This window comes from Neomonachus schauinslandi, chromosome 14 (genome assembly GCF_002201575.2).
Source record: "Neomonachus schauinslandi chromosome 14, ASM220157v2, whole genome shotgun sequence".
NCBI lineage: Eukaryota > Metazoa > Chordata > Mammalia > Carnivora > Phocidae > Neomonachus > Neomonachus schauinslandi.
The window spans coordinates 67,045,751-67,072,470 of NC_058416.1; the positions used below are offsets into that span (position 1 = coordinate 67,045,751).

Genomic DNA, 26,720 nt, shown 5'->3' on the forward strand with positions numbered 1-26,720 from the left:
GGAAGGGGAGGGAATGGGTTAAGAAGATGGTAGCCGGGGGCGCCTGGGTGGCTCAGTTGTTAAGCGTCTGCCTTCGGCTCAGGTCATGATCCCAGAGTCCTGGGATCGAGCCCCGCATCGGGCTCCCTGCTCGGCGGGAAGCCTGCTTCTCCCTCTCCCACTCCCCCTGCTTGTGTTCTCCCTCTCACTGTGTCTCTCTCTGTCAAATAAATAAATAAAATCTTAAAAATAAAATAAAATAAAATAAAATAAAATAAAATAAAAAAAGAAGATGGTAGCCATTCAGTTGGGCTCAGTCAAGGCCCAAGTGGGGAGACAAGGCTGGAGAGTAAAGCTGTGACCCCAAACGCCATACCAAAGAGTGAGGCTTGATCTGATCTACATTTAGGGCCCACTAAATATTCTGGAGCAAGGAAGGGACATGACGGGAGTTGTACACAGGGGAGATTTATCTGACTGTGGGCTGAATCAATATGACAAAAAGAGACAAATGCAGAGAAGTCAGCATGGAGTTTATCCAGGTGGGTAAGAGATGACGAGGCTTCAGCTAACACCATGACTTGGGGCATGACTGGTGGTAGAACGGATGGAACAGATTCGGAAGGTGTTTGGAAGAAGAATTAGCAGGGTGCAATAGATTGGATTTGGGAAGATAAAGCAAGGACCCCCCCATTGGTAGGATTAGGGAAGTTAGAAGTAGCAAATGGGAAGTAGGGGGTAGAAAGGAGGAGGTGGGTAAGGACTCTCCTGTACTTACCCTCTGGCATTCACTGGGGTTTTGTAAGTTGGCAAAGTTTGCTTAACCCTGTGCTGGGTGAAACCTTATGTCCCCCATGTCCAAGCCCTCTGGTTTCTCTACCAGACGTCCACAGCCTGACCCAATAAGTCATGCTACCCCCACCAGACAGCAGTGTGCTCATCTGGGGAGACAGCGCTGTCACCACAGGTGGTTCTGGTGGGAGGAATTCAGGCCTCGGGTATATTCCATTGATACAACCAGGTCATCGCCTTCCACCTATATAAACTTAACTCAGGTGACCACTTTATTTTTTTAATATTTTGTCATTCCCTCCTTCCGATCACCTGTCGTATCCCCCATTCCTGCTTTCAGCTTTTAGGATCCTAAAACTGGTGATTCTGGCCAAGAAAGATGAACCATCCTCATCTGACCTTGTGCCCTCGAGGTTCAGGCGAGGCTCCTCCAGGGCCTGCAGGGGTGTCCAGGCCCCTTCTTGGCCAGTGAGTGCCTGAGTGCTCTCGGAACCCACTGACGACCCAGCCATGGGTCTCCAGCTGTTGAGGGTGGCCTCAAACATGACGTAGTTATTCCACCAGAGCTCCTGTGAGCCGCAGAACTCCAACAGCTTGCTCTAACCAAGCCCGGTTGTTCTGTTCTAACCAACCTCATTCCTTGTTCTGGTCTGTTCAGCTGCTGCCACAGCACTAAGTCCTCTCCTCCCATTTTCATTTTCCAGCTTCCAGACCCTCCCCGTCCTGATCGCCTTCCTTCAGCCATTTGTTAGTTCTGCTGGGTGTAGCTCAGAGACTACCATCTCATGGCAGGCACAGTCACATACGGTATTTCAGCTTGTCAGTGATCAGCTGTGGTGTTGAGAATAGCACGAGTCTCCTGCCATGAGCTGGGAGTGAGCTCCTTCAGCCTGGGGCCCCTAGGGACTGTGGTGTGATACCCCTTGAGGCCATGGTCCCCTGTCTCTAAGGCATTTCCCACCGGGCTAGCCTGTGCTGAATGAACTTAGCAGCTGAAATGTCCATGTTGTTTTGACGTGAAATGATTGGTCTTCGTCCTGTACATTTGCTTTCTCAAACTCAGTGGAGGACTTTACACTGATCTCTGTTCAGTATTATCTCTCTGGCCCCCTGATGTGATTTTGAATTCTGTCAGCCCAGACTAGACCTCTTCTCTGTTCACCTCTTTGATAAGCCCTAGTTCCCCTGGATTCAAGACTTTAGTGAAAATATGGGACAGGACGGGTCTGAGGATAGCAAATGATCCGTAGTCAGTGCTCCTTGCCTAAGTTGTCTGCCAGTTCCCACACCTACCTCCTGGGCCCTACAGACACCAGATGCCTGGCTTAAATTCACACTCACCACATTTCTTTATCTGGCGATGGCTGGTCCATGTCAGTAAACAGAGTATAGAAACCAGGTAAGCAGCCCTTTTCCCTCTTCCATCTTTCTTCCCTTCTGGCCTCCTTTCTACTCTGGTCTCAAGAACACTGAAGCTATGATTGCTTGCCTTCTTGTGTTTTCTGAACTGAGAATGGTTTTGTTATAGCACGAATAATAACCTGGGCATTTATGTCACACCTACCTTCTGAAGCACTTTCACATTTACTGTCATGTTCTATCTGAAAGTGGGCATGGCAGCTCAGAGAATGACTTGCCCACAGTCAGAGAGGAAGTCAACAGCAAGGCCAGGGTAGAGCCTGGTGCTGAATCCCCATTAGAGTTCGGTGGAGCAGGGTGGTGGTTGGAAGGAATGAGCAGAGGGATTATTTCACATCTCTGAACTATGCAGGAAAGAGAATCAAGCCGCAACACCAAGAGATAGTCTGGGGATGACTGCAGAACTCCTGACCTGCTCTCTCTAATTCCCCTGAAGGCTCTGCATCTGATGGAACAGTTGTAATGCTGGGCTCTGGGCCTGAATTTTCCTAAGAAAAAACTAGATCATTTTAAAAAGTCCTGTTTAACTTTAACAATTCCAAAAATCTTGGAATCTAAACCAGGCTCTGTCCCCCTCACTCCCCTTTCCAACCCAACTAGAAAATGTGGGTGGATTGAGAACAGAAAGGAAAGATCAAAACTGTGACAACCCTCTGACAACATTTTAACTTGAAAATTGCCTCTGTGTAGGCAGATGTAAATCAGGCGCACATTTACTCAGCTGCTTCTTGTTCTTATCTCCTACTGAACACCTTGAAGATACGGGCCCTGGAGTTGACCACTGGCCTTTAAAAGGCTAACTCAACTTCAGCCTCCTGATTGCCCAGTTGTATGCAACTTGTTCCTCCTCTAAACCTCCAGCACTTGTGTCCCACTCATGGCCCTCACCTCTGGCCACCCTGACAGGCTGCATCTAGCTTAGTTTCCTTAGTTGGTTGTTGGCTCCCTGTGCACCCCTGCTGACCCCCCTCCAGGCTTAGCATTCATCAATAGGTGCTCATTAAGTTGTTGAGAGCGGAACAGAGTCAGGAGATGGAGCTCAAGTTCTAGCCTGCTCTGTCCTATCCAAGCCCTTGCTGAGAAGTTAGCTGGTCATCAGGTGCTAGTCTGATGGCTAATTCTGCAAAATCACACATACACATAGACACTTCCCTTGGGCAAAGCAAAGAATTGTGGACAGTTCCATGCAAAGCATTTTCCACTGGCAGGGAAAAAATCCTTCTGTCAGAGAACACTGGGTCTGTCTCACCGGTCGCCTGCCCAGCCCCATTCCGATACCCTCAGCCTGGCCTCTCTCTGCATCCAGCCCTTCTCTAAGCCTGACTAGTGGGAGGGCAGGGGGGCTTGTGGGAAAGCTCTGCTGAGCTGCTCTTTCTCCTCTGGCAGAGGAAAGGGTCAGGGCAGAGCATCTAGAATGGTGCCTCCTGTACCTAGGCTCTAGGTTCTGCATGCCTATCCTTGTCCTTTGAGGTTGTCTGAGTCATCTGACATTCTCCTGCCCCCTTCTGGCTCTGCAGCCTGACAGGGGCTGTTCCAACAGTGACAGTCACAGCTAATGATGAGTGACAGCTGTAGTGAGGGGTGCCTAGGGACAGAGGAGGGGTTGGAGTGAGGGGGCGGGGAGAGGTGATAATCTGACACTCTTATAGAGCACCATCCACTTTTCAGAGTAAATAAAGACCTGAGAGGGACTGGCTTTTCCCATAGCTGACCTCAGTCCCTGCCAACACCTACATAACCCCTTCCATCTCGGAGGGCTGTTGCCAGGCTCAGGCAGCACTTGGGCCCAGCACAGGCTCTCGGGGGTTTGCCCACGGGAGCAGCCACACCAGCTGTTATATGGCACAACAGGATAGGAGCTGCATTCTAGGCACAGAATGCCACACTGACACCATTCCTTTAGCCCCAAGCATGGGGGCAAATTGCACAGAACCATTCCCTCTCTCCAGGCACCTGGCTTCTGAGACCCGCCAGCTCCTGTTTTCCAACCACAGTTGAAAAGAAGACCATGGTCCCAGCTCTGGTAGATCCAGGGGGCATCATCACTCATTTCCTCTTACTCTCCAGGCTGTCCCTCATCCCTGCTCTGCTGTGGTTTGTCACTAGAGCTTGCCCCTTGCCTGCACATATGGAACTGAGGCTCTATGTCACTTCCCAAGTGGTTCTCTGGAGCCCAGAGCATTTTGTGTGAGGTCTCCTAGAGGAAAGGATTTTAATACAAGTGGGGAGAGCCGCAAAGGAAGGGTTTCAAGTGGAGGAGGGAAAGGGGAAGCTTCCAGAGGGCCTGCCTCTCATGAGGGCCAGTGATGATGAACCAGAACACAGGCTGAACCAGGCTTCTGCCCATAGGCTCCCTGGGGGCCCTGGCCATTGCTGCCATGGAGAGGGGCTCGGGCCATCACCAGAATAGGTTCTGTGATGGGACCCTTGTGCTCAGGACAGGTCTGAATGAGGCATGCTGTCCACTCTTAGCCCTTTGGGCAGAGCATGGAGAAGGCAGAGGGCCCTTGGACAGAGCTGTAGGGCTCAGAGCGGCCCTGGTAGTACCCCTGGCAGCCTGGCCTGGGGCAGACGCGTCTGCACTCCATAGGGCTGGGCCAGGCTTCACATCGACTTTATGCTGCTACTGTGGGCACCTACTTCTGTTGAAGTAGGCTTTGCCCATGTGTATGTTCGCGTGTGCACATGTGTATTCTCTTATGGTCAGAGAGTGACACATGCATCTGTTTATTTCTGTGCATGTGCTCTTATACTCTAGGCATGACTCACAGTGGGAGCCTGCATGGGGGGCGGGTATGGAGGTAGGATACTGGGCGCCATGGGGACCTGAGGAGGTAGAATTGTCTGGGCTCTGGAGCCAGGCTACGGGCTGTCCCTAAGAGCACTCGGGGATCGGTAGTACCTGGGAGCCTTTCCTGAGCCCTCGGTCCTGTCCCTCCCTAGCCCCAAAGCCTACACCCATATACTCAGTACCCAAAGCTCAGTACGTAAGAAGCCTCAGTAAAGATAGGAGAGACAATGTTTTCCTTCTCTACCCTTGTGGTTCTCTTTCTGGCCTCTTCCCACCAACTGGTCACGAGGACCAACAGCATCCATACTCTTGGCCTGCTTAGAAACAACCCAGGCACTGCTCTACCCTAAGCCCATAGTCAGCACAGACCAAAGTGTGTAGGAGAGAGGAGGGAGCTGGTGTGGACAGGGATGGGCTTGTGCATTTATCTCATGGCTGTCCATAAGAACCCCCAGGGAACTCTGGGGGAGGGGGTTAGGCTTTGGTGCTTTTCAAAGTACCTTAAGTGTTTCTTCCGTGCAGCCAGCCTAGAGGACCTCTGATTGATGTAACGGCAAAATAGAGCCTAAAGCAAATCTGTGTTGGCTAGAAGTACATATGCATCCGTGTAGTAAAGGTACAAAGATGTGCAGTGGAACCAAACGAAATCCTCAGAATGTCGTCGTTTCCAGGTGTAGGAAGCAGGGTAACAATATGGGGAGGAGTCAGATGCTTCCACTATAGTTGTAATGTTTCATTTATTGAGCAGAGTGGTGGGGACCTGGTATTATCTCATACTTTTTGGTTTGGTTGAAATAGTTCATCATTAGAGCATGGATTTTGTAGTCAGACCAGGGTTTTAGGTTTATTTCTGCCACTTACTAGCTATGTGACCTGGGGCAAGTACTTAACCTCTCTGTTCAAAAGAGGTTGTTCAGTCAGCTGTGAAATGGGGCTCCCAGGGCTGTGTGAGGATTACCTGTGAAGTTCTAACACCCCTTCCCCCTCCCTGCCTGAAGGTGTGCTTATGAGACTTGAGGCCAGACTGGCCCTCCGGCCGCAGCAGATTGCTAACTTCCCCCTGGGCCTCAAACTTGTCCAGCATGGAAGGATGACACAGCCCCAGGGGCAGGCTTCAGAGCAGGAAACCATATAAGTTTCTTTGTTGGGAGCAAGAGGTGGGGTGACTCCAGGGGAAGGGGAAGGCAGTTGAATCCTCGCCTATATCGCTTTCCACATCCCTCTGTGGCCTCTCAGCTAAGGGGTGGAGCAGGGCATGGGGAGAGTCGGCCACTCCTCTCAGGACTCTAGGAAGCAAAGAGGGAGGGAGGAGCCACACTCCACACTGAGGGAACGTCTAGGGCTAGAGGCGTCATGGCCTCTGGAGGGAGAGCAGCTGGGAAGAGCCCCTCTTCCTACAACCCCCCCCGTCTCACAGGAACACAGGTCTGGGGGCTGCTCAGGGGCATTTAGATTCTGGTGCATCCAGGCAGCCTTTTCCCTCAGAAGACGGGAGCCTGTGAGGCACCCCCAGTCAGGCAGGGTGTCTGTCTGTTCTCTATGCACAAATGCACACACTCTCTCACACATGCAATATGCACCCCATATGTATGTGTGCCAGGCATGGCTATGGAATGGGGAAAGGAACTCAGACACCATTCTCATTGGACAAGCTTAAAACACAACATGGCTCATTTTTATTTTATCTCAGAAAAAAACATTCCCTTCAGAAGGAAAGGCAGTTAGATAGGGCCTCTGACTGGGCAGCTCTGAGCTACCCAGGCACACCGCATGGTGGGCCAGTCCCCACTTCCTCCCCTGAGCCCACAGTCAGGCAGCACTCCATTACAACTCCCCATCCTTGAGCCCAGCTTTGTGGCCCCCAAAGATGGCCCTGGGACTGATAGTGTAAGAAGTGCGTGGCAGCTCATGGTAGCCAGAGAGTGCTGCCTGGGGCTCCCTGGGCTGACCCCTGGAGCAGGGTGAGCAGCAGGACTAACAACAGAGCCAGCAACCAGGGAAGGAAGATAATTAAAAAAAAAAAAAAAAAAAAAGGTATTCTTCACACTTAACATTTTCTCCTGGGAAAAAAAAAAAAGGAAAAGAAAAACGCCACCTCTGGGCACAGCAGCTCCTGAACCCTTGGAAAGTCTGGGGAGGGTGGTCTGTGTGTGTGGTAGAGGGCCTGCTGGAGCCACCCTCCCTGCCCCCCAGCCTCAGGGCCAGCCAGCCTGCTCTGCCACAGCTGTTCCGCCAAGTCAGGGTGGTACTTCTAGATGCTTCCAGAGTGGGGAACCAGGCCCTGCCCAGCCAAGATGCTCTGGTGCTGTGGTCTTGACCTGATGCAGGGCCTCCCAACATGAAACGTCCACTTCCTCGGACTCCAAACCCTTCCTACTGGGCCTCATGCTGCTCCAGCCAGGGCTCCCTCCTCTCAGTCCAAAGTGGGAACTGGCCATGAAAAGGGCCTCCAGGCACATTCACTCTTTTCCCAACGTGACTGGCTCTATCCACCAAAGAGAAAGATTTCCTTCCTGTAGGAAGGGGCAAATTCAGTGGATCATCAGGACACTCCTGCTCCACCCTGGGCCAGGGGACCCTCGAGGCCAGGGGACTCTGGGCATGCTCCCTTGTGCTCATGGCTGAGGAGCTCCACATCTGGGAGGCTCATGTCCCCATGGGACTCATGGGCACTCCCTCCACTCACCAGCCCCAGGGTGTAGCCATTGGGCCGCCGCTCAGGATGAGGGGCACTGCCATTGGCCCACACCCCAGGAGTATGGCCATTGAGGCGGAGGCTGATCTGCTCTCCATCACTGCCATGAGCTGCCAAGGCCCGGGCACTGGTGCCCCCTGCCTTGAAGGGCTCCCGCCGCCTCAGGATGTGGCTGCGGATGATCTTGCGGAAGGTCTGGCGGAACTCACGGATGCGGTAGGCATAGATGAAGGGGTTCACAACAGAATTGGTGTGGGAGAGGACGATGGTCAGGTACATGAGCTCGAGTGGGGCATGGCTACACTCTGGGCAGAAGAAAGTAAAGCAGTTGATGATGTGCAGGGGCAGCCAGCAGAGGGCGAAGAGCCCCACAATGATGGCCAGCGACTTGGCAGCGTGGACCTCCTTCTGCAGCGTGGACCGAGCCCGCTCCCCCGGCAGGGGCTGGCTCTCCATCTGCTTCAGCTGTCGCCGAGCCGCCAGGAAGATCCTCAAGTAGACGCCCAGCATGAGCAGCAGGGGCACCAGGACACAGGCAAAGAAGTTGTAGTACACCATGTAGTTCATGGGGACTACGTCCTCAAAGAGACAGGCCACCTGGCCCTCCCCGCAGCCCTTTGAGTGGTTTTGGTTCCCCTCTGGCTGACCGCAGTTGTTCCAGCCCAGCATGGGAGTCAAGCCGATGGCAAACGACAGCACCCAGCAGACTGCAATGATGCCCTTGGCCCTTGTGCCAGTCACCAAGCCATTGTACCTGGGGAAAGGAGACCAGCATCAGAGGTCTGAAAAACCAAGGCTGGGCAGGGCCAAGAGTCAGAAACCCAGAGAGGCACCCCGTCCCCCACCCACCGGCTCAAAGGTCTTGGACCGGTCACTTCCTGCCTCCTAGCCTCAGTATCCTCCTCTGTTCACTGCAGGTCCAAGCCCTGCCTTTTCCCACAGGAGCTAACAGGAGAGCAGGCTCCCTGGCAAGGAACCCATTGCATAGACATTCAGATGATTACTATATAGTATTACAAGTAGTCCTGGGACTCAATTAGTTCAGTTTGAGGGAATTTATAAGTGAGAGAACTTATCACCTCCATGTTGATCTTAGTTGATGCTAGAATAAGTTTCCCTTTAGAGTGGGAATGGGTCAGGAGTGCAAACTCAATGGCGGGGGGCAGAACCTGCCAGATCAGATTGTAGATGAGTCATGTCTCTTGTACTCCATGCTCTTCCTTCCCCACTTAACTGAAGGTCTCCAGAAGCCCCCAAGGAGAGGTGGAGGTCCTGGGCAATAGACCCTCTCTTCCTTCCAAATTCGCTCACAGCCCTCTGGAGAGACACGACATCAGTATGTCTTAACATTCAAGAGGAAAGAACTACATGAGGTACTGAGGTCCAGAGAGGAAAAATAATCTGCCTGAAATCACTCAGGACTCTAGAGAGCCAGACTCAGTCCCAAACTCACAGTGTTGACCTGATCTGCCAGCCAGGAAGTTGATCCCAGGCCCACAGAAAAGGTGGCATAGATTTTATTAAAGAATGGGCAGTCTGGGGCACCTGGGTGGCTCAGTCAGTTGGGTGCCTGACTCTTGATTTCGGCTCAGGTCATGATCTCAGGGTCGTGAGATCAAGCCCTGCGTTTGCCTCTGTGTTGGGCAGGGAGCCTGCTTAAGATTTTCTCTCTCCCTGTCCCCCCTCATCCCCCCCATGCACACCTGCACATGCACGCTCGCTCTCTCTCCAAAAAAAAAAAAAAGAGAGAGAGAGAGAATGGGCAATCAAAAAATCATCTCCCTGACTGAAGAAGGTGACCTCAGTGATCTCTGAGGGATGACCATCTGTTTAATGGTTTTGATTCTGGCAACACCAGACTGCCCTCCCCTTCACCTGGTAAACCCTACCCCATCCTTCTCATTCAGGCTAGATATCTTCCCGGAGAAGTTTCCTACCCAGGGGCAGCTAATCTCTACTCCATTTGGACCCCTGAGGCCAGGGGCCCCTTGGGGGCAGGGTTTTTCTGCATCCATCTCTGCATCACCAGCATTGAGACAGGGACACACAGTAGATGTCCTTTACTTAATTCCAGAATGGGAAGCGTCCACAGAAACTATCTAGTCCATGGATGGCAAACATGGGCCTACAAGTAAGAATTGTGTGAGGCAGGCTGGCAGGACATTTACTGTGTGTACAAGAGACGGCTTATGCTGCTCAGCCCCTGGCCGCCCATGCAGAATGTGCTTCTGGTGCCGCCAGATCTCAGAAGGGGCCGAGGAGCTGATTCTCTGGGTAAGATTGCCCGTGGTTTACATTTTGTCAACAAATTCAAATTAAGGGAAAAAAAATATCTGGTGGCCTCTGACCTCTTATCTAATCCAACCACCTCGTTTTATAGATGGGAAAACTGAAGCCTAAGGAGAGGAATGGATTTGCCGTGGACATTTTAGGAGCCCAGAGCACCCTGGGCCAAGGTAAGTGTGTCAGTTCTGAATCTATGTCAGCTTTGAATCCAAACAGTTACTGGGCAGGGCCACCCCCAGGAGCCCTCAACCCCATTTAGCAGGGGCTTGGGTGCCTGCAACAGGGCTGGGCAGGAAGAGGGTCATGGACTTGACCATTTCCACCAAGCCACAGAGAGCCTACGCTGCCCTGTTTCTTATTCTGGAGCCTCAAACACAAAGTCTCAGGCTTCCCCCCACCACCACCACTTAATACTTACACAGCACTTGCCATGTGCCAGGCAGTTTTTAGTACTCTACAAATTATAATTTATGTAATCTCATTGACTAGGAGTCTATTTTAATGTTGGTATTTTTCCTGAGAAAAGTGTATCCCTCCCTGAGTTCCAGCGCTGATGCGTTCCTGGTTTGGCCATGTTCTGTCACTCTGCATCTCTGAGCCTTAGTTTCCTCATTTGTAAAATGGGACTAAAAATCCAGGGCCTGTGAGCACTGTCCCATGAGGGCAGAATGTAAAATCTGTGGGTGGAGATTACAGGGAGGTGGATTGTGAGTGAGGGCAAGTAAGAACTTCTCAGCTGAGCTGTGCACACAAGAAATGGGCTGCTTCAGGGAAAGTGAGCTTCCTGTCATTTGAGGCAAGCAAGCAGAAGCAAGCAGTTATAGGGATGGTGTAGAGGACCCTGGAGACCACCTGCTTTGGGGATTTCCAAATTGTCCTCCGGCAGCCGACCTTCTTGCTCACATTCCCAGGCAACCACAGAGGTAGGGTGGTGAGGAAGGGAGGCAGCTTGATATTCACTGAATGAATGAGTTGGTGGGGACACCAGAGCCCAGCCCAAAGGCTTCCAGGACAGTTTGAAAATCCCTGGTCTGTTCAACTGTCTGCTTTTACAGACAAGGAAACCCATGAGGGGAAGTCTGGCACTGCATTTTAAAATGAAAGCCCTTGTGGGGACAGAAACAAACACACGTTAATAGCACTTGCCTGTGCATGCAAAGAATATCTCTGATAGGTTTCCCAATGCTGACTTCCAGGAAGAGAACTGAAGGTAGGGCAGGGGACAAAAGGGACAGTTTTTCACCATATACCTGTTGTTCCTTTTTGATGTTTTAGCATGTGCAGGTAATAATTTATTTAAATACACACACACACACACACACAAATATCAAACAGATTAATTTTGTTATTCAGAAGAAAAGTCCTTAGGCTGAGAGCCCTGGACCCAGGCAACAGCATTAGGGCCCAAATGGAATAACAGCCAAGCCACAGCCTGGCCCAGGGGCATCCCCTGGGCTGCACCTGTGACTGATGGTAGTCACATCTTGGCCTCCTGGGCCCCAGACACAGACCGTCTAGTGTAAGTGGTGCCAAAGGCACCCAGCACAACACTCTGCCATTCAGGGGAGCCCAGAGGCATCACAGGGAGCAGGTGCCAGAGCCTGCTCACCAGGTTTGGAGGTACCTCGGCATCCCTGCGTCTTCCAGCTCACAGGCTGCCCCTTCCTGGGGACTCCCCATTATCCATGTTGGGGGCTCACTCTATGATCCAGGAATACCACCCACAACTCCAGCTGGGGCTTCTTGGCATTTTCCCTACACTGAGAGAAGGTGGAGCCTTCTTTCCTAAATTGTCTGAAGGAGTCAGTGATCTGAGAACTGAAGAGCCACTGACCCATGAGTGAAACCCAAACTCTCTCCTGGGCATACGCAGGCCTGAGGCAGCCTCACACCCTCCCTGCCCTCCTGTTCTGTCTGTCACCTCTCCCTGACCCAGAGCCCACATATTCATTCCTTCCTTGGGGCCTTTGTCCAGGCTTGGCTCACTCCTGTTACACCTGCCCCCACACATACCCATCCTGTAAGACCCAGCCAGAATCACCTCCTCCAGGGAGCCCTCTCCCCCAATTCTGCCCTTCTTAGAAGCCAGGTACTTGGTTTTTGTCCCCATGGGGTGATTCACCATGTACACCTCAGGTCTTTGCACCAACTGCTGCTCCATATGTGGCCTGTTTCCCAAGGAGAGTGAGCACTCACCAGGGGCTAATGTGAGAGACAGGAGACAAGGGGCACAAAAATAAAGTCTCTCACCCTAGGCTTTCCGTCCTTTGGGGATTACAAGAGCTCCCACCTCTGCCTCTGGCCAGGCCACTTCTCACTAAGCCCTGCTGTATGTAGCCCACCAGGGTCCCTGCACTTGGGAAGGAGCACAGATTTTTCTGATACTAAATTCTCCTAAGAAAGACAGAGGGGCACCTGGGTGGCTCAGTTGGTTAAGCATCTGACTTCAGCTCGAGTCATGATCTTGGGGTCCCAGGATTGAGCCCCACGTTGGGCTCCCTGCTCAGTGGGGAGTCTGCTTCTCCCTCTGCCCCTCCCTTTGCCCCCCTCCCCGGATTGTGCTCTCTCTCTCAAATAAATAAAAAGTCTAAAAAAAGAAAGAGGGGGAGAAAGGAAAGCAAGGAAAGGAAAGGAAAGGACAAGAAAAGAAGGAAGAAGGGAAGGAAGGAAGGGAAAGAAGAAAGAGAGAGAGAACTGAAGGGTGGGTGATGCAGGCCTGGGGCTAGACGTGCAGGGCAGCAGTCAGGGGATGCGCCCTTCAGAGCAGCCAAACGCACCTACTGAGGGGAGCAGGGGACAGCATGCAGAGGAGGGGAGATTCCCAGCTGGCAGGGGACACGGGGACAGGCAGGAGCGGGCAGCCTGGGTCAGGCAGTGGCTCCAGAGCTGCCAGGAGCTCCAGGTTCTCATTTGCCTTCACCTCATTCCCCCTTGCACCTTCATGCACCTCGCCCTCCCTGGCCCAGGGCCCTTGAGGAATAAGAAAGTGGAGGGACCCAAGGAAGCCTGGAACTTCACAAAGGGCCCTGGAGGCCCCCGAGTCAGCAGACACTTTTCCTTCTCCTGCTCTGGCCTCCCCATGAGTAACACCAGGGTCATAACATCCGCCCTGGCCACAAGGCCGGGCTGTGAGGATCAAAGGAGAAACTGCGCTGATGTCCTCTGGCAACTTCGAGGCTCTCTCCCTGATGGGGAGGATGAGCATGGTCATCCCTCCAACTCCCAAATCCAAGAGGTCCAGGCTGACCCTTCCAAAGCTTTAACAAGCATTGCTCAAACGGCCAGGGTCTGGGCAGAACTAGGTCCTGCTCTGGAAGATCGTGGGAACTGGGGATACAGACGGGGCAGGGCAGGGCCAGGCTCCATTTAGGGACCCAGCTCTGAAACGCCAGTAGCTCAAGAAAGAGCTGAATCCCCATCTGCTCCATCCCACCAGCCCTCCCTCCTCCGGGTCCTATCACTCCCATCCGCTCACTGGACCCTTACAAAACCTTTGTGAGCTCAGCAGGACAGAGAGGCCTGTCCCCTTTTACAGATGAGGAAATGGGCCCGAGAGCAGCAGCTGACTTTTTATGGTCACACAGCATGTCCCATACTCCTACACCAGGAATCACTCTCTTGACTCTCAGAATACAGAGGGATGAGAAAAAGAAGCTGAGATCCTTTCAGTTGAGCCCCGATGTCTCCCTAGACTACTGTTGCCCTTTGAGTCAGGAAAGGAAGTGAAAGCGAGGTCTCTGCTTCCCTACTCAATGTATCTACCAGGGCTGGCCCAGGCCCAGCTCATGCTCAGCCTGGCCTAAAGTAGACACCGATTCTCTTTAGTCTACCTGGGATCCTGTGTTCTGAGCTGTCCCTCAGTGAGCCTGGACTCTGCACTATGAGGCCAGTCCTCTAATATTAAGGCTGGCCAGAGTCTCCTCTTTGACAAGAGTCCTAAGCTCTCCTGAGACCAGAGCACCCCACAGGGCTACACGGGGCCCAGACTCCTCCCTTCCTTTGACCAGCATGAGGAGGGTGCCTGCTTCCCGCTTTGAACCCACGTGACAGGAGTGGCCACCTACTGCAGGTCTGGGAGCCCAGGGCCACCCTGTGACCCTGTTCCCCAAAGACTGGAGTCTTGCAGTGGGTGACAGGCCACATTTCTTCCTAGGCCCAACTGTGCAGCCAACTCGTTGTGTAGGCCCTGAGGGCTGGCTCCCTTCTCTGAGTCTCATTTTTCCATCCAGAAGATGAGAGGAAATGACCTCTAAGGGCCCCCTTGGGTTTGATACTCTAAATTTCCATTCTCACTGAAACTGCTCCTCTTCCCAGCTGGGTGTGCTTGGCCAGCACGGGGCTGCTGAGGCCTGCTCCACAGGTAGGCGCTTCACCTGTTTGGGAGAATTCCCCACAGGGCCAGGTACCCTGGTCCTTTGAGACCTCCCTCAGGGTCTGCAGCCACCCAGGCTGTGGAACCCAGCTCCCAGATGTAGGGTCAAGGAGGTGGGACAGGAGGTCCCCTCCCCTCTCGCACACACACTCTGGGGGAGGGAGGTACTTCCTAGCTTCCCTCAGGGCCAGGTAGGCGGAGGCCACATTAAAGGAACTCAGCCTCAGGGAAAGTCTTCATTTACACAATCCAGGGCTGAAGTCACTTCACACAAGATTCACCATGAAAACCCCCTCCACGAGCTGAGCCTACAGCTCTCTCCAAGACCATGAGTACTTGCTGACCTGAGGAGCACAAAATTTGCATATTGGTCCAAGTGACTCACTGTGGCATTCAGCCAAGTCACTTCCCCTCTCTGGGTCATTTTCCTAATGTGCAAACTGCGGCTGGCCCAGAGGAGCTGGAGGCCGGCAGGCGGGAGGGCTTCTAGCTCTGAGGGCCTGTGGTTTCCCATGATGCCCCAGCCCACCCCAGCATCATGCTGTGTGAGAAAATGGCCCAGATGCACCGCTCAGGCCCGGGCCACATACATCTGCCAACAGCCAAAGCAGCAGCCTCAACCACGCAGCCTGGGGAAGACTGGGGAGGGCCAGGGTGCCCAGTGCCCACAGGATCAACTGGATTGGCACGACTGCTGGCCGTGTGCCAGGCCCTGGGCAGCCCCAGACTGAGCCCCCATGGAGCTGTCCTCAGCTCAAACACACAGACATCAAAGACCAAACCCTGACTCCAGGTTCACCCTGACCCTGGCTGGGCACAGAGCAGACCTTGGCACAGGCAGCCTTTTCACAGGTGTGAACCCCGGCATGAGGTGTGCCAAGGAAGAGAACAGGGGCAACCCACCGCGCCCAGCCCCCAGCTCACCGGAGTGGGATGCGGATGGCGATGTAGCGGTCAATGGCGATGGCCAGGAGGCTGAAGATGGAGCTCTGCGTGAGGACCAGGACAAAGCAGGCGAAGAAGAGACAGTTGTGGCAGGCAGCACAGAACCCTGTGCTGATGGTGATGGCGAAGGGGATAGCGAGGACTCCCACAGCAATGTCGGCTGCCGCCAGGGACACCACAAAGTAGTTGGTGACGTTCTGCAGGTTGCTGTTCAGCCACACGGCCCAGCACACCAGCACGTTGCCCAGGATGGCCAGCACGGCAATGGCCAGCTCCACTATGATGTACACCCAGGAGCCCATGGTGAGCATGGCTGCAGACAGGCAGGGTCAGCAAGGACGCGGGCCAGGCCAGCTCACGGTCCATAGCTGCAGTGCAGCTGGCCCTGCCCAGGCCCCTGAGCCCCTTCTTCACAGGAGCCAAGAGCCTCCCTGCCTGGGAGGGGGGCTCCCCAAGGGGTTTTCACAGCCCACTCTGAGTCTCCAGAAACTGGGCCCTTTTCAGGGGCCCTGGCAGCATCTTGGCTCAGCTCGGCTTCGTAGTCCCCAAGGCACCTGCCAAGGGAGAAGCCTGGTGAGGAGCTGGACCGCAAAGCGGGCAAAGCTGAAGATTCCTGGGAGCGGCCATCAGTCCCACTCACGAGTGCCCTCCCCGCAGGCCAGGCATCAGCCTGAGGACAACCCACTGTGCCCCGCCCCTCCCACCCTGGACACGGGGCTGGCCATCAGCCTCGGCCCTTGTGTTTTCTAGGGGAGACAGGAATCTTTTCAAAGTTAAGTCACCCGTGTTGTCCCCCATGCTCAGCTTCCCAAGCCTTTTGTAGCAGCCCTCAGTCTCCTGGGTCCCTGAGCTCACTGCCACCCCCAGGACCCTTCCAGAAAGGCCCCCTCACTCCTCGGCTGTCCCAGGCCCACCTACCTTCTCTCTCGGCCAGCCTCAGTCCTCTCCGTCCCCCAAGAGCTCTCCCTGGGAATCACCAGGACCTACCTACGCCGCTAGGTTAAGGAGAGGCCCAGAGACATCTAGAGCTCTGATCTGGAAGGACCTGGGTGGCCCATCTGGTCCTGTCTCCCACTGCCGGCAGGTGAGCCCCCAGGCCCTTGCTGGTGACGCTGCACAGTGTGGAGGAGCAGGCACAGAGGGGGCCCGCCCCTCAGCAACCTCTGCCAGCTGACGGCACGTCTGGGCGGGGTGGGGGGTGGCCTCCCCTCCCTCCTCCCACGCTTGCTCCCTAACCTGCTCCTCTGCCTGGCTGATGCCAGCATAGGCTAAGTTTAGTGTGGTGCTGGGCAGAAAGCAGGGTGCTTAGCCAGGACTTGCTGGGGAACTGCAGGCAAGGATGGTTTTTTCTTTTTTAGGCCTCCGTTTCCTCATTGATACCATGAGGAGATCGGACCCCAGATAGCCTCTGGGGACCGCTGCAGCCCTCACTCGTGATTCCATGAGAAGGAAATAAATAGATCTGAAAGGGCTCCCCCAAGAGTCAAAACGTCATAGAAATGTAAGGAATGACACCCCGCAGAAGCACAAGCAGAAGTCGAGGTCTTGGGCTCCCCCAGCCCAAACCCCCAGGGTTCCATTGAGCTTGTGAAATGGTCTCCATCTCCCGCTCCCAGCCCGGGGGCCTCTCCCCACTGCCGCTGCCCCCACCTGTCACACTCACAGGTGCTGCCTCACGGTGTCCCCTCATGCCACACCCACCCCCTCCCCCGGTCCTGAGCCCTCACGGGGCCCCAGGTGCCCACGGGCAGTAGCTGCTGCCTGCATGGGGACAAGAGGCCCGAAGTTGCCTTGCAGCTGCCCACACGTGGGCTCAGGAAAGTGTGTCCTCCCTCACTCCTGCAGGACACAAGGGATAGAGCAGGACTGGTAACCTTGGGGGAAGGTGACTCATGGTCCCTTGCCATGTTCCAAGGGCCAGGCTCCTCCCACCCCATCCAGGAGGTGGCAGAGGGCTGCAACAGAGGAACACAAGTCTCCTTCTAACTCCAGTGTGCCTCAGGCGGCTGGAACTACACCCGAGGGCTATGCTCTGTGCCCACCAGGAGGCTCCAATGGAGGACCCAACACCAGGAAACAGGACAGTCCCCGAAAAGTGGAGGGGTTCCCACAGCCTAGGGCAGACCCCATGGGCTTCTCCCAGGCCCGGCAGGGGCCCACTACGCAGGGACCGTGAATGAATCGCAAGCCCCCGGTATACGCAGGGTACCTGCCAGCCAACTGCTCATGAAGCATGTCACTGGCAGAGGAGGGCCAGACCAAGTCTCCCAGTACTATCCCTGGCCCCAGTGTCCCTGGCCTAGAGCCCAAAGCAGCAACCAGGGACCACCCCCTCCAACTGCAGAAGCTGTGTGTCCGGGCTCTAGTTTTCACTCGGCAGAAGGGAAGTGACAGGCCCAAGACTGCCTGCCACCTAGGGGCCTCCCAGGCCCAGCAGTAGAGGCAGCAGGCCACTGCCCAGTGGGGTCTGGTCAGGCCCAGTAAGCCTCAGGGACCCTGCCTCCCGCTACCTGTGAGCTGTCTGCCCTCTAGCCTCCTCACCATTACCTGCCACCCTTCTGACCTGGACTTATGGTCTCTCCAGGGGAATTTGCATTGAGAGGCGCCACAGCCCCTGCCAATCTGACCAGCCCAGGCTAGAGGCCTGACTTGGCCCCAGACCTTTGTCCAGATTCAGAAGGCCCTTCCTGGGGAAAGATGACGTAGGACCACCAGTGGTCCACTTGACCCAAATATGTATCACATTTCTGTGGAGCTGGGGCCGGGCTGCCCTATCCCACCACCCAAAGCCCTGCTGATGGGGTCACACCACCAGCACCTGTCCTGGATGCCAGGCTGACTCCATGAGCCAGGATGCCTGGATTGGAAAGGCCTTTTCGAGGGGCCTAACCCAGCCCTCTGTTTGGTGAGGCTCTCCTGGCAGCCCCGGGTACCTGCCTGCAAACCCCCAGTCCTCAGGGCCTCCCAACCACCTTCTGCGCTATGGGCTCCCATGGTGAACGGCACCCGGTACCAACACTCTGCCTGACGACACTGAAGCCACCTGCCTGCTGTACACCATTCCTGTGGTGCCCTCCCAATCTCACTGGGTGCAGCAGATCCTCCTGCCCACATCAGTCCTGCAAGGAGCTAATGCCCCTGACAGCTGGGTCCTAAAAGGCTGCCTCTTTGCACATCTGGCTCTGCATCTGCCCTTCCTACAGCATTCCTGCGGGCTCTTCCAGCTGCTGCCACCTCATCCTGGGGTGAGGCTGGCCTGGCCCCACAGGCAGCTTGGGCATCTGTAAACCAGAGTGCCAGCCCCAAGCAGAGAACATCAGTGGAGCCCAAGGCACCAGGGGACAGACAGGGCAGGAAGAAGGCTGAACAGCCTCCTACTGGAGCTATTCTGCAGGACGGTTGGGAGCTTCCCAGCCATAGGTGGGCAAATCAGCCCAGGGGGTGGGGGCACCCTAACTTGTGGCCTTTGTCAGACTTTCATGGTGTAAATGCTCCCAGGATAGCCAATTTCAAGCTACTAATGTGTCACTGACAAGAAACGGGAATTGGCACACAGCTCAAGAGAGCCTGTGTCACTGGGCTCTGGCCACCGAGCCACCAAGCCCGGCACTCTCCCAGGGTGCCGGGACTCTACTCCAGACCCTCTTAGCAGGGGCAGCCTGCTTGGGAGCTCACAATATAAGAGCATGGTGACAATGGGATCATCTATTCTCGTTGGCCCCATGAGCCCCATTTTACAGATGAGGAAGCTAAGTCCCAAAGAGGTTAACGACCTCCCCCAGCCTTACCGAGAGCATGAAAGGGTGGGATAGAGCTGAGGGAAATGCCCATGGAAAACACAGCAGCAGGAAGATTTCCTGGGGCCTCCTGGCCCCTCTCAGCTTCCCTCCCTTCAGAGGCCTCCCAGAGCGACAGGAAAGTCTGAGGCCCAAGGGGAGGGGGCCAGGGGTGGAGCCAGGATCTGGCAATTTCCTATCCCTCTCTGCTGGCTCTAATTAATTCTTGAGTCATCTGTTGCTAGCCAGGAAAGGAAATTAAATGTTAATAATGTAATATTTCCCTCTGATTATCCCTTGTTGGGAACAGGGCAGAGGGCAGAAGCTGTCCCATAAAAACTAGAGACATGTGCTGGGGAACGTGCACGATGAGCCTTGAAAGGACAACCCTGTAGGATTCCCAGCAGTCAGATTCAAAACTGCTGCTTCTTCTGGCCTTCCTCCTCACCCCCACTGACCTGGCCACTTTATTTAAAACTCCATTTAATCAAAACCCACATATTTCCTGGCCCACTTCTGGCTCCTTTTAAGTCACACTAGCAAGGCTTTCTGTACACATGCCCAGATGGTGGCTGTACCCCCCAGAGTCTGCTGGACAGAGGTGCCTGCTAGCTTCCAGGTAGGACCCTGTACCTCTGCTCCTAGGTGCTGCACAGGGCAATATACCAGGCCCATTGTAGGGACTCGGACCTGGAATAACCATGCTTGGCCCAGTCCTGGGCTCCAGAATCCTGGCCTGAGACTCTCCCGTTACTTTCTCATAGCAAACGTTCCACCAGTGCCAACTCTGTGCCAAGCAGCATCCCAGCTGCGGGATCACAGGGAGCTCTGTACCACATGCTGCTGAGCCTGGCCCCAGAAGGGTCCTGAGCCTACAGCGCGGGACCTGGAAGGAGGACTTGTCCCAGGAGGCTACTGAGAGCCAGCTGCTACCCTAGTGTGCAGTGACTCCCCGCCTCCAGGGCCTCAGTTCCACTGAAGATGAGCCTGCAAACCACAATTTCGAAGCACAGGAGAAAAACTCAAGACAGATAAGCAACAGCACCCCAAATATGGAGATTCATTCATTCGGGAAGAGAGGAAGGTAATAATCTAATAATGCTTTTCAAAGACATTTAGGATCTTTAAAGAAATGAAAAAAGGAGTAGCATCCACAAGCAAGAATGAGAACTTATGACTCGACTGGCAGAAATGAAACAAGAACAGATGAACATGAACAAGAAATAATAAAAAGTCCCCAAAATGAAAAATAAAGGGACTGAGGCAGAGAACACAATCCACATGCTGCGCTTCGGGCATGCACCCAGTTGGGAGACAACTGGGGATCTGAGCGATTATCAGCACTGAGGAATTATCACCGCAACTTCCCAAAGACACAAAGCCCATGAGGAGATACAGTTGAGGGGCGAGGAAGGTAGACGGAGAAGTACCCACACCTGTCTCATGGGAGCTCAGTCAGCGTGGAGAGGGCAACAGGCAAAGAAGAAACAGCGGGATGGGCAGCTCTGCTCCGGCTCTCAGCCACAAGCCCGCCGCCGCTGGCTCTGCCGTGACTGGTCTTTGGAGCGGCCCGGGCCTGGGCACACGCCTCCCAAAACCCCAGGGGCCCTGGGACCTACCAAGCCCCTCTCCAAACCCATCAGTTGGAGTGGGGCAAGTGTCTTCCTGTGCTGCCTGGAGGTGAGCAACCACGGAGCACTGGGGCCCCTGTCCTCTCTCCTTCCCTCCCTGCAGGACAACTTCAGGACCATGGTGCAGGCTGGCCCAAAGTACCAGGCAGACATCCAGTGGCCCCCCCCCTCCCCCACCGCCCCTCTGGAGGCTGCCGTTCTCAGCCCCAGGGGCAGGATGTGGGCAGGAACTGGTGGGGTGGAGAGCCAGCTCCCCGTGCTGAATCTGGCCCCTCGAGCAGCCTCCACATCATCAGCTTCTGGGGCCACAGGGCCTGCCCCAGCTCCTTTCTCCCCATAGGGGGGCCCAGAGACCCTCTCCCATCCCCACACAACCAGGCCAGATACGGGGAGAATCTGCATCCTCCCAGCCGGAGGTCTCCGTTCACCCCCTCACTGGCCACCTCTCTGACAGGCCCCCCTCCAAGAGGTCACCCCACACACAAGGTGCTGGATGCCCATTCTGTGGTGGAAGGAGCTCAGGTGGGCTCCCACTCCTGCTCCATCCCACACTCCCTGAGATCCTGAGCAAGAGTCTTCCCCTTTGCACCGAGGCTCCAGTGAGACGGCACCCTAGGATGTGCTTGGCACCCACACCTCCCTCAAATGAACCCTCTAATGGTGGGATGACAGGCACTATGAAGCCTGAAGGGGACACGGGGGGGGGGGGTCCTAGATGGCCCTAGTGGGTCTGGGTGGGGCCCTGGCAGAAGGCTGGTCTGTTGGAGGCAGGAGCTCCTTAGATGGTGGCCCCACTGAGGATGGAAGGGAGGCAGACCCCCTTTCTGGGGTCCCTGGGACGAAGGTGTGATGACGCAGCCCTGGAGGCTGAAGGGAGAGGGTGAGAGCGTTAGCCAGCAAGAGCAGCACGGCCCATGGGCTGCACCGGACACCACGCGGCTCCGCCACTCTCCTTGTTAACTCAGCGGCCCCCTGTACCTGGCAGCAGTGGCTGAAGGGGGAGCCGCAGAAAGACAGCGCCAGCCCCTGCCCAGCATCTTCGGAGACACACGTGTCCTGCAGAAGGGGGTCTGGGCCCAAAACAGTCTGGATGGTTTCCCAGAGGAGGGGCCACTTGGGCGGGACTTGGAGGACAGGGAAATGAGGGGAGGGAGGGGGGAGATTCCAGGCAAATACAACAGCCTGTATGAGGCTCAGAGCCCTGTCAGAGAAGGCCTGGGGAAGGGGGCCTGGAAAGCTGGAGCACCCTGTCTTCCCTGTGTACCTCCCACCCCCCACCCCCCCAGGCTGGAGTGAGAGACAGCTGCTCTTCCCCTCCATCCAGACCTTCCCCTCCCCTGCAGCATCCCGTGGACCGCACACTGCCGGGGCCCTTTTTGCGATTCTGTAGGCAGGGGCTGAGGGACCTTTGCTGCTAACCTGCCCCTTCATACGGGTGAGCAGTCTTCTGGGGGCCTCCTCTTTGCATCCCAGCTCCAAGCTCCTGCCCATTTCCCACTTCTCTCCCCCCATCTGGGCCCAGCACAGACCTCCGGGATACCGCCCTCAGGCACCGCACACCAACCATTGCCTCCTGACCATGAAGTAACAACCCCTCCCTTCTGTGACTGCTGATGCTTCTTGGGTCCAGACCCTTTCCCCAGGAGTTGGGACTTGTTCCTTTTACCTGCTCAGCACCTGACTCCTGGTGTCTCCTCAGCAGCCCCTGACACACACCCCAAAACCCCATACTTCATGCCGTGGCCCGCCCTCTGGTCATCTTCCCCTTAGCCTCCCTTGTGCACATCTTTCAGCACCCAGTCTGAATTGTGGCAGACGAGACAAACGCCACAAGATGGTTGAGCTGGCAATTGCAGCCCATCGGGGTAAGGTAGCTCAGGAATGAAACAAGTTAATGTTGCAGGGTCTGATGCCCTGAAGCCAAGTGCTTGCCGCCAAGCCAACTCCAGGCCACATGTCCCTCTGTGATCCCCTGTGGTGTGCCCCCCTCCGCACAGGGCCAACAGCCTCCCTCTGGGGTTCCCCAGCTCAAGCACAGACCCCAACCCGTCCTCTGGTTCTGACCTGCCCCTTTGATGCCCATCTCTCATTTACTCTCCATCACAACCCTGTACGTCGAGCGTTGTTCTTTCCATCACACTTGTTTTACAGATAAGACAGCGAGTGCGCCAAGGAGGCAAGACCAGAACCCAGGTTTGGGCATTGAAATCGGCCGTCCATTGGGCTGCCCTTGAAGCCCGCCATTGCTCTCTTGGGCTGTGGGCTCCTAGGAGGCAGGACCACGGTGTGGTTGGGGGCCTGCACCTCACAGACCCAACATGAAGGAGGGCAACATGCAAGCCCCCAAAGGTTGGCCAGGACTGACCTGGCCCAAAGCCTCTCACCTGCCATCCATATCTGGGCTGCCCTCAGCTTCTCTGAGGTTATCAACACGGAAGCTGGCTTAGCCCAGAACCTGGTCTACACTGAGGGGATGAGGAGGGAGGGGCAGTGGCCCAAGGGACACTAGAACCTGGGACAGCCAGGGAGACCCTAAAGGGCAAGGACAGAGCAAAGAGGTGTTGACACCACTACCTGTGGACAGGCCTCGGTGAGGAGCTCCTGTCATGGACCTGCTGAGACCCGAGATGGAGAGCTGGCCCACAGGGCAGGGCCGTGCCAGCCCAGCTAATGCCTCCAGGACCAGCCACAGCAGGACTGAAGAGGGAGCCCCTGACCCCACAACATCCTCCCTGGCCCGCTGCACTCCAAAGAGCTCCCCATCATGGTCCCCACGGTGGGGGTTGGGGACAACCAGGGGCATGGAGGTAACACAGAGAGTGTTCTGGAGGGTGCAGAGGCTGGCTGGACAGCAGAGGCCAAAGGGAGGGCAGCCTGAGTCCTGGGCGAGAGGCGAGCACTGGCCCTGTGGGTGGAAACGGGCCTGGGTGCTCCCTGCTATGGTGAGGGAGAGCGGGACAAAGGGGCAGCCTAATCCTCCCCCAGGGCCAACCACAACTCCAGTCCTAGGGAATGGGGGACGGGGAGACCTGCCCTCCCGCTTCTCCTCCCGCTTCTCCGCCCGCCACAGATCCCTCGGCCTCCGCCTTGGCCTCCACCGTCCTCCTGTTTTACAGTTGGGAAAATTAAAGTCTAAAGCGGCATGGCGGTGCCGGGAACGCAGAGGTCTGGGCTCCGCGGGCCCGCGGCCCCCTCCTTGATCCTTTGGGCCGTCCTGCGTCAAATCCCTCGAGGGCCGCCACCATTCCCGCCATTCCTACCTCCGCTCAGGGCAGCCCGGCAGACGGCCAAGCCCACTCCGAGGCGTGCACCCACCCTGCCCGGCCTCCGGACTCCCCTGGGTCCCCTAAGTCCGGGTCCCGCCACCACTGTCCCCGGAACGCTCCCGCCCCGGCCCAGCGTTCCCGACTCCCCTTCTCGCCGCGCCCCAGGCGTTCGGGATGCCGAGCGTCTGCCCTCGCCGCCGTTCCTCCCCCGGAATGCGGTCCCCGCCCCGGGCTGCTCCACCTGCGGAAGCCCTCTCTCGCCCCCCCACCCCGGGGGTCCGACCCGCCCTCCCTCGGCCGCACCTCTGCGCCCCCAGCCCACCCCCGCCGGGCGCGTCCGGAAGGTTCGCCGAGTGCCCTGGGGCCGGCCCGTGGCGCCTAGACGGACCGACGGACGTTCCCCGCACGTCACCTGTGGGTCCAGACGCCTGCCCCCCCAACCTCCGCCGCCCGGGCCGTCGGGCTCTCGCGCCCCCTCCCCTCCCCGCCTACCCGTGCGCACCTTCCGGTCCAGTTTGGGGCGGCCCGGAGGGTCCGCACACCGCCCCCCGACCGTGCTTAGGACGTGCGCCCGCGCCGGAGCCGCCCCTGCACCCGCCCGCCATTCCGGTCCCCGCCTCGGGGCAGAGCTCGGACCCCAGCCCTGTGAACTCGCTCTCGGGGTGGCGGGAAGAGAGGGTCGGGACGGCCGGGTGCCCTGGAGGGGTCCCGAGCCACCAGTCCCTCCCAGCCCCTCAGCCTCCGACGGCCCCATGCCGCCCGGCCGCCCGCCAGGGACCCTCGGGACCCCGGACCGGAGACCCCGGCTGACCTGCCGCTCGCGCGCCGGCTCCCGCTGTCTCCGCGGCGGCTCGGGCTCGGGCTCCGGCCGCGGCGCTCACGGGCGCCCCCTGCAGGCGGCTTCGAGACTCGCACTGTCCCCGCCCCGCCCCGCCGCGCGGGGAAACCGAGTCCCTGAGTGCGCCCTGGGATCGGAGCAGCCGGCCTGCGAGCCTGGCCGATGCTCGCGGTAGGACGAGGCCACGACGAGCTGGACCGCGCCACATCCCTGCCCGCGGCCCCCCAGGGGGTTCTTCCTGGCTCGTGTCCGTCTGGCCACCTTCAGCGCCACACCCGCTCCCCTTGGACGAGTGGCCCGGCCCGAGTTCTCCTCCCCGCCCGGTGAAGTCTACCCGGCCCTTGGCCCGCACTCCCTTTCCTCCAAGAAGACTGCAGGGCTGCCCCTGCAGCTCTGGTCCTCCCGGGCTCTGCTATATCCCTTATCGTTGTAGCTGAGTTGGGTCAGCGCCTGCCTTTGTCATCCGTCCCCAGTGTCCAGCTGTGATCTGGGAAGTGCCCAGGAGCCACCACCTCCTCAAGTCCTTCCATGGCTGCACTGTTCCTGAAGGCTAAGACCCAGCCTCCTTCCCTAGGCACTCAAGGCCTTCAGCCACCAGGCTCTGCCTGGTCTCTGGCTTTGCCCTCCCTTCCTGAGCCCTGCTCCAGGTTGGGGGGAGGGGGGTTTGGGGTGGGGGTAACCTCAGCTCAAAGGATGCCTCTAGGAAGCCCACCCCAATTTCCAGTGGCCCCTCTGACTGCCCCAGCACAGACTCTGGGCCAGGGCCCGTCCTGTTCTTACAGCCTCAGTTGGGACCTGTCCCCCACCTCCACTTCTCTGAGCAAACGCACTAACCTGGAATCTTAGACTCTTGGGCTGGGAATCCATACAAGGAGACGTGCCTTCTACCCTTGCATCAGCACAGCCGGGGTAACCCCAATTTGGTGCACAGCAGGAGGAACTGTATCAGACAGCCAGAGGCCAGGGCATTGGTGGCCAAGGGCTCATGGGAACCCTTGCATTGAACCTCTGGGGGCCGGCTGGGTCATGGTGAGAAGCCCAGGAGAGGGGCTTGTGCAGGGTCCGACCAGACCCTAGAGCTGAGGCCCCCCGTAGGAGCACGGTGTCTCCTACAGGGGGAGAGCGCCAGTAGGTGGTGGGAGCCCAGGCTCAGCTGAGGAACTAGAGTCTGAGGCAGTGCCCATCACTTGCCTGGATTCAGCCAGCCTCCATTGCCTGGCAGCCTCTTCCAGCTCTTTCCTGAGCCTGAGCTCCTGTCCCCATTCAGCTGGCGCAGGTCCCCAGGTTCCTGTTTTCCCTAATATCCAGTATTAGAATAGGCCATGGGGGGTGGAAGAGGGTGGGTTGGGAGGGGTCAGAACCCCAACACAACTCCAGGTGTTGGTGAGGCGCATGCGAGATTTTTCAAATTGGGAACAGTCCCTGGATGCCTTTCCAACCTCCAGCCTGGCCCTTCCCCACCTTGGCCCCCCATCCCCCAGTGTAGGCTTTGTAGCCCCAGCCCCCTTCCCACTTACCTCCTGTGAGAGGCAATGGGGGACCAAAGGAAGGAGCCCCCCCCCCCCACCAGGCAGGGACACTGCCCCTGGGACTGACCCCCGGGGCTGCACTGCTGCTGTGTTTTTCCTGCAGCCTTGAGGTTCCCATTGCCTCACCTGTAAAATGCAACTGTGTTGTTTCTGCCCTGCCACCTCCTGAGCCGGAGGCAGGTGATAAGGTACCAGCTGGGGGCGCTGCCTGGCCAGGGGAATCCTCCCCCACGCCCTTGCTTCTGTGCCGTCTCACGGGATAAGCTACTCCTATAGCGGAGATAAGACCCTGCTGCCCACACCTGTCGGGCCCCTATTCATTCAAGTCCTCACTCAACAAACACGCAAGGAACAGCTTGTCTTGAGTCACCTGGGGCCTAGAAGGGGAAGGGACTGTGGGG

The 26,720-nt window shown here is 56.7% G+C and overlaps 1 protein-coding gene across 1 annotated transcript; it reads right to left on the bottom strand.

Moving 5' to 3' along the window:
- Positions 1-6,634: 6,634 nt before the first annotated feature.
- On the bottom strand, positions 6,635-24,820 carry ADORA2A (adenosine A2a receptor). The gene is made up of 3 exons (XM_021687891.2): positions 24,764-24,820; positions 15,259-15,833; positions 6,635-8,430 (listed from the first exon to the last, which is right to left on the bottom strand). The coding sequence occupies exons 2-3, from the start codon at positions 15,588-15,590 to the stop codon at positions 7,524-7,526; spliced, it is 1,239 nt and encodes a 412-aa protein (XP_021543566.1). The 5' UTR covers positions 15,591-15,833; positions 24,764-24,820; the 3' UTR covers positions 6,635-7,523.
- Positions 24,821-26,720: the final 1,900 nt, after the last annotated feature.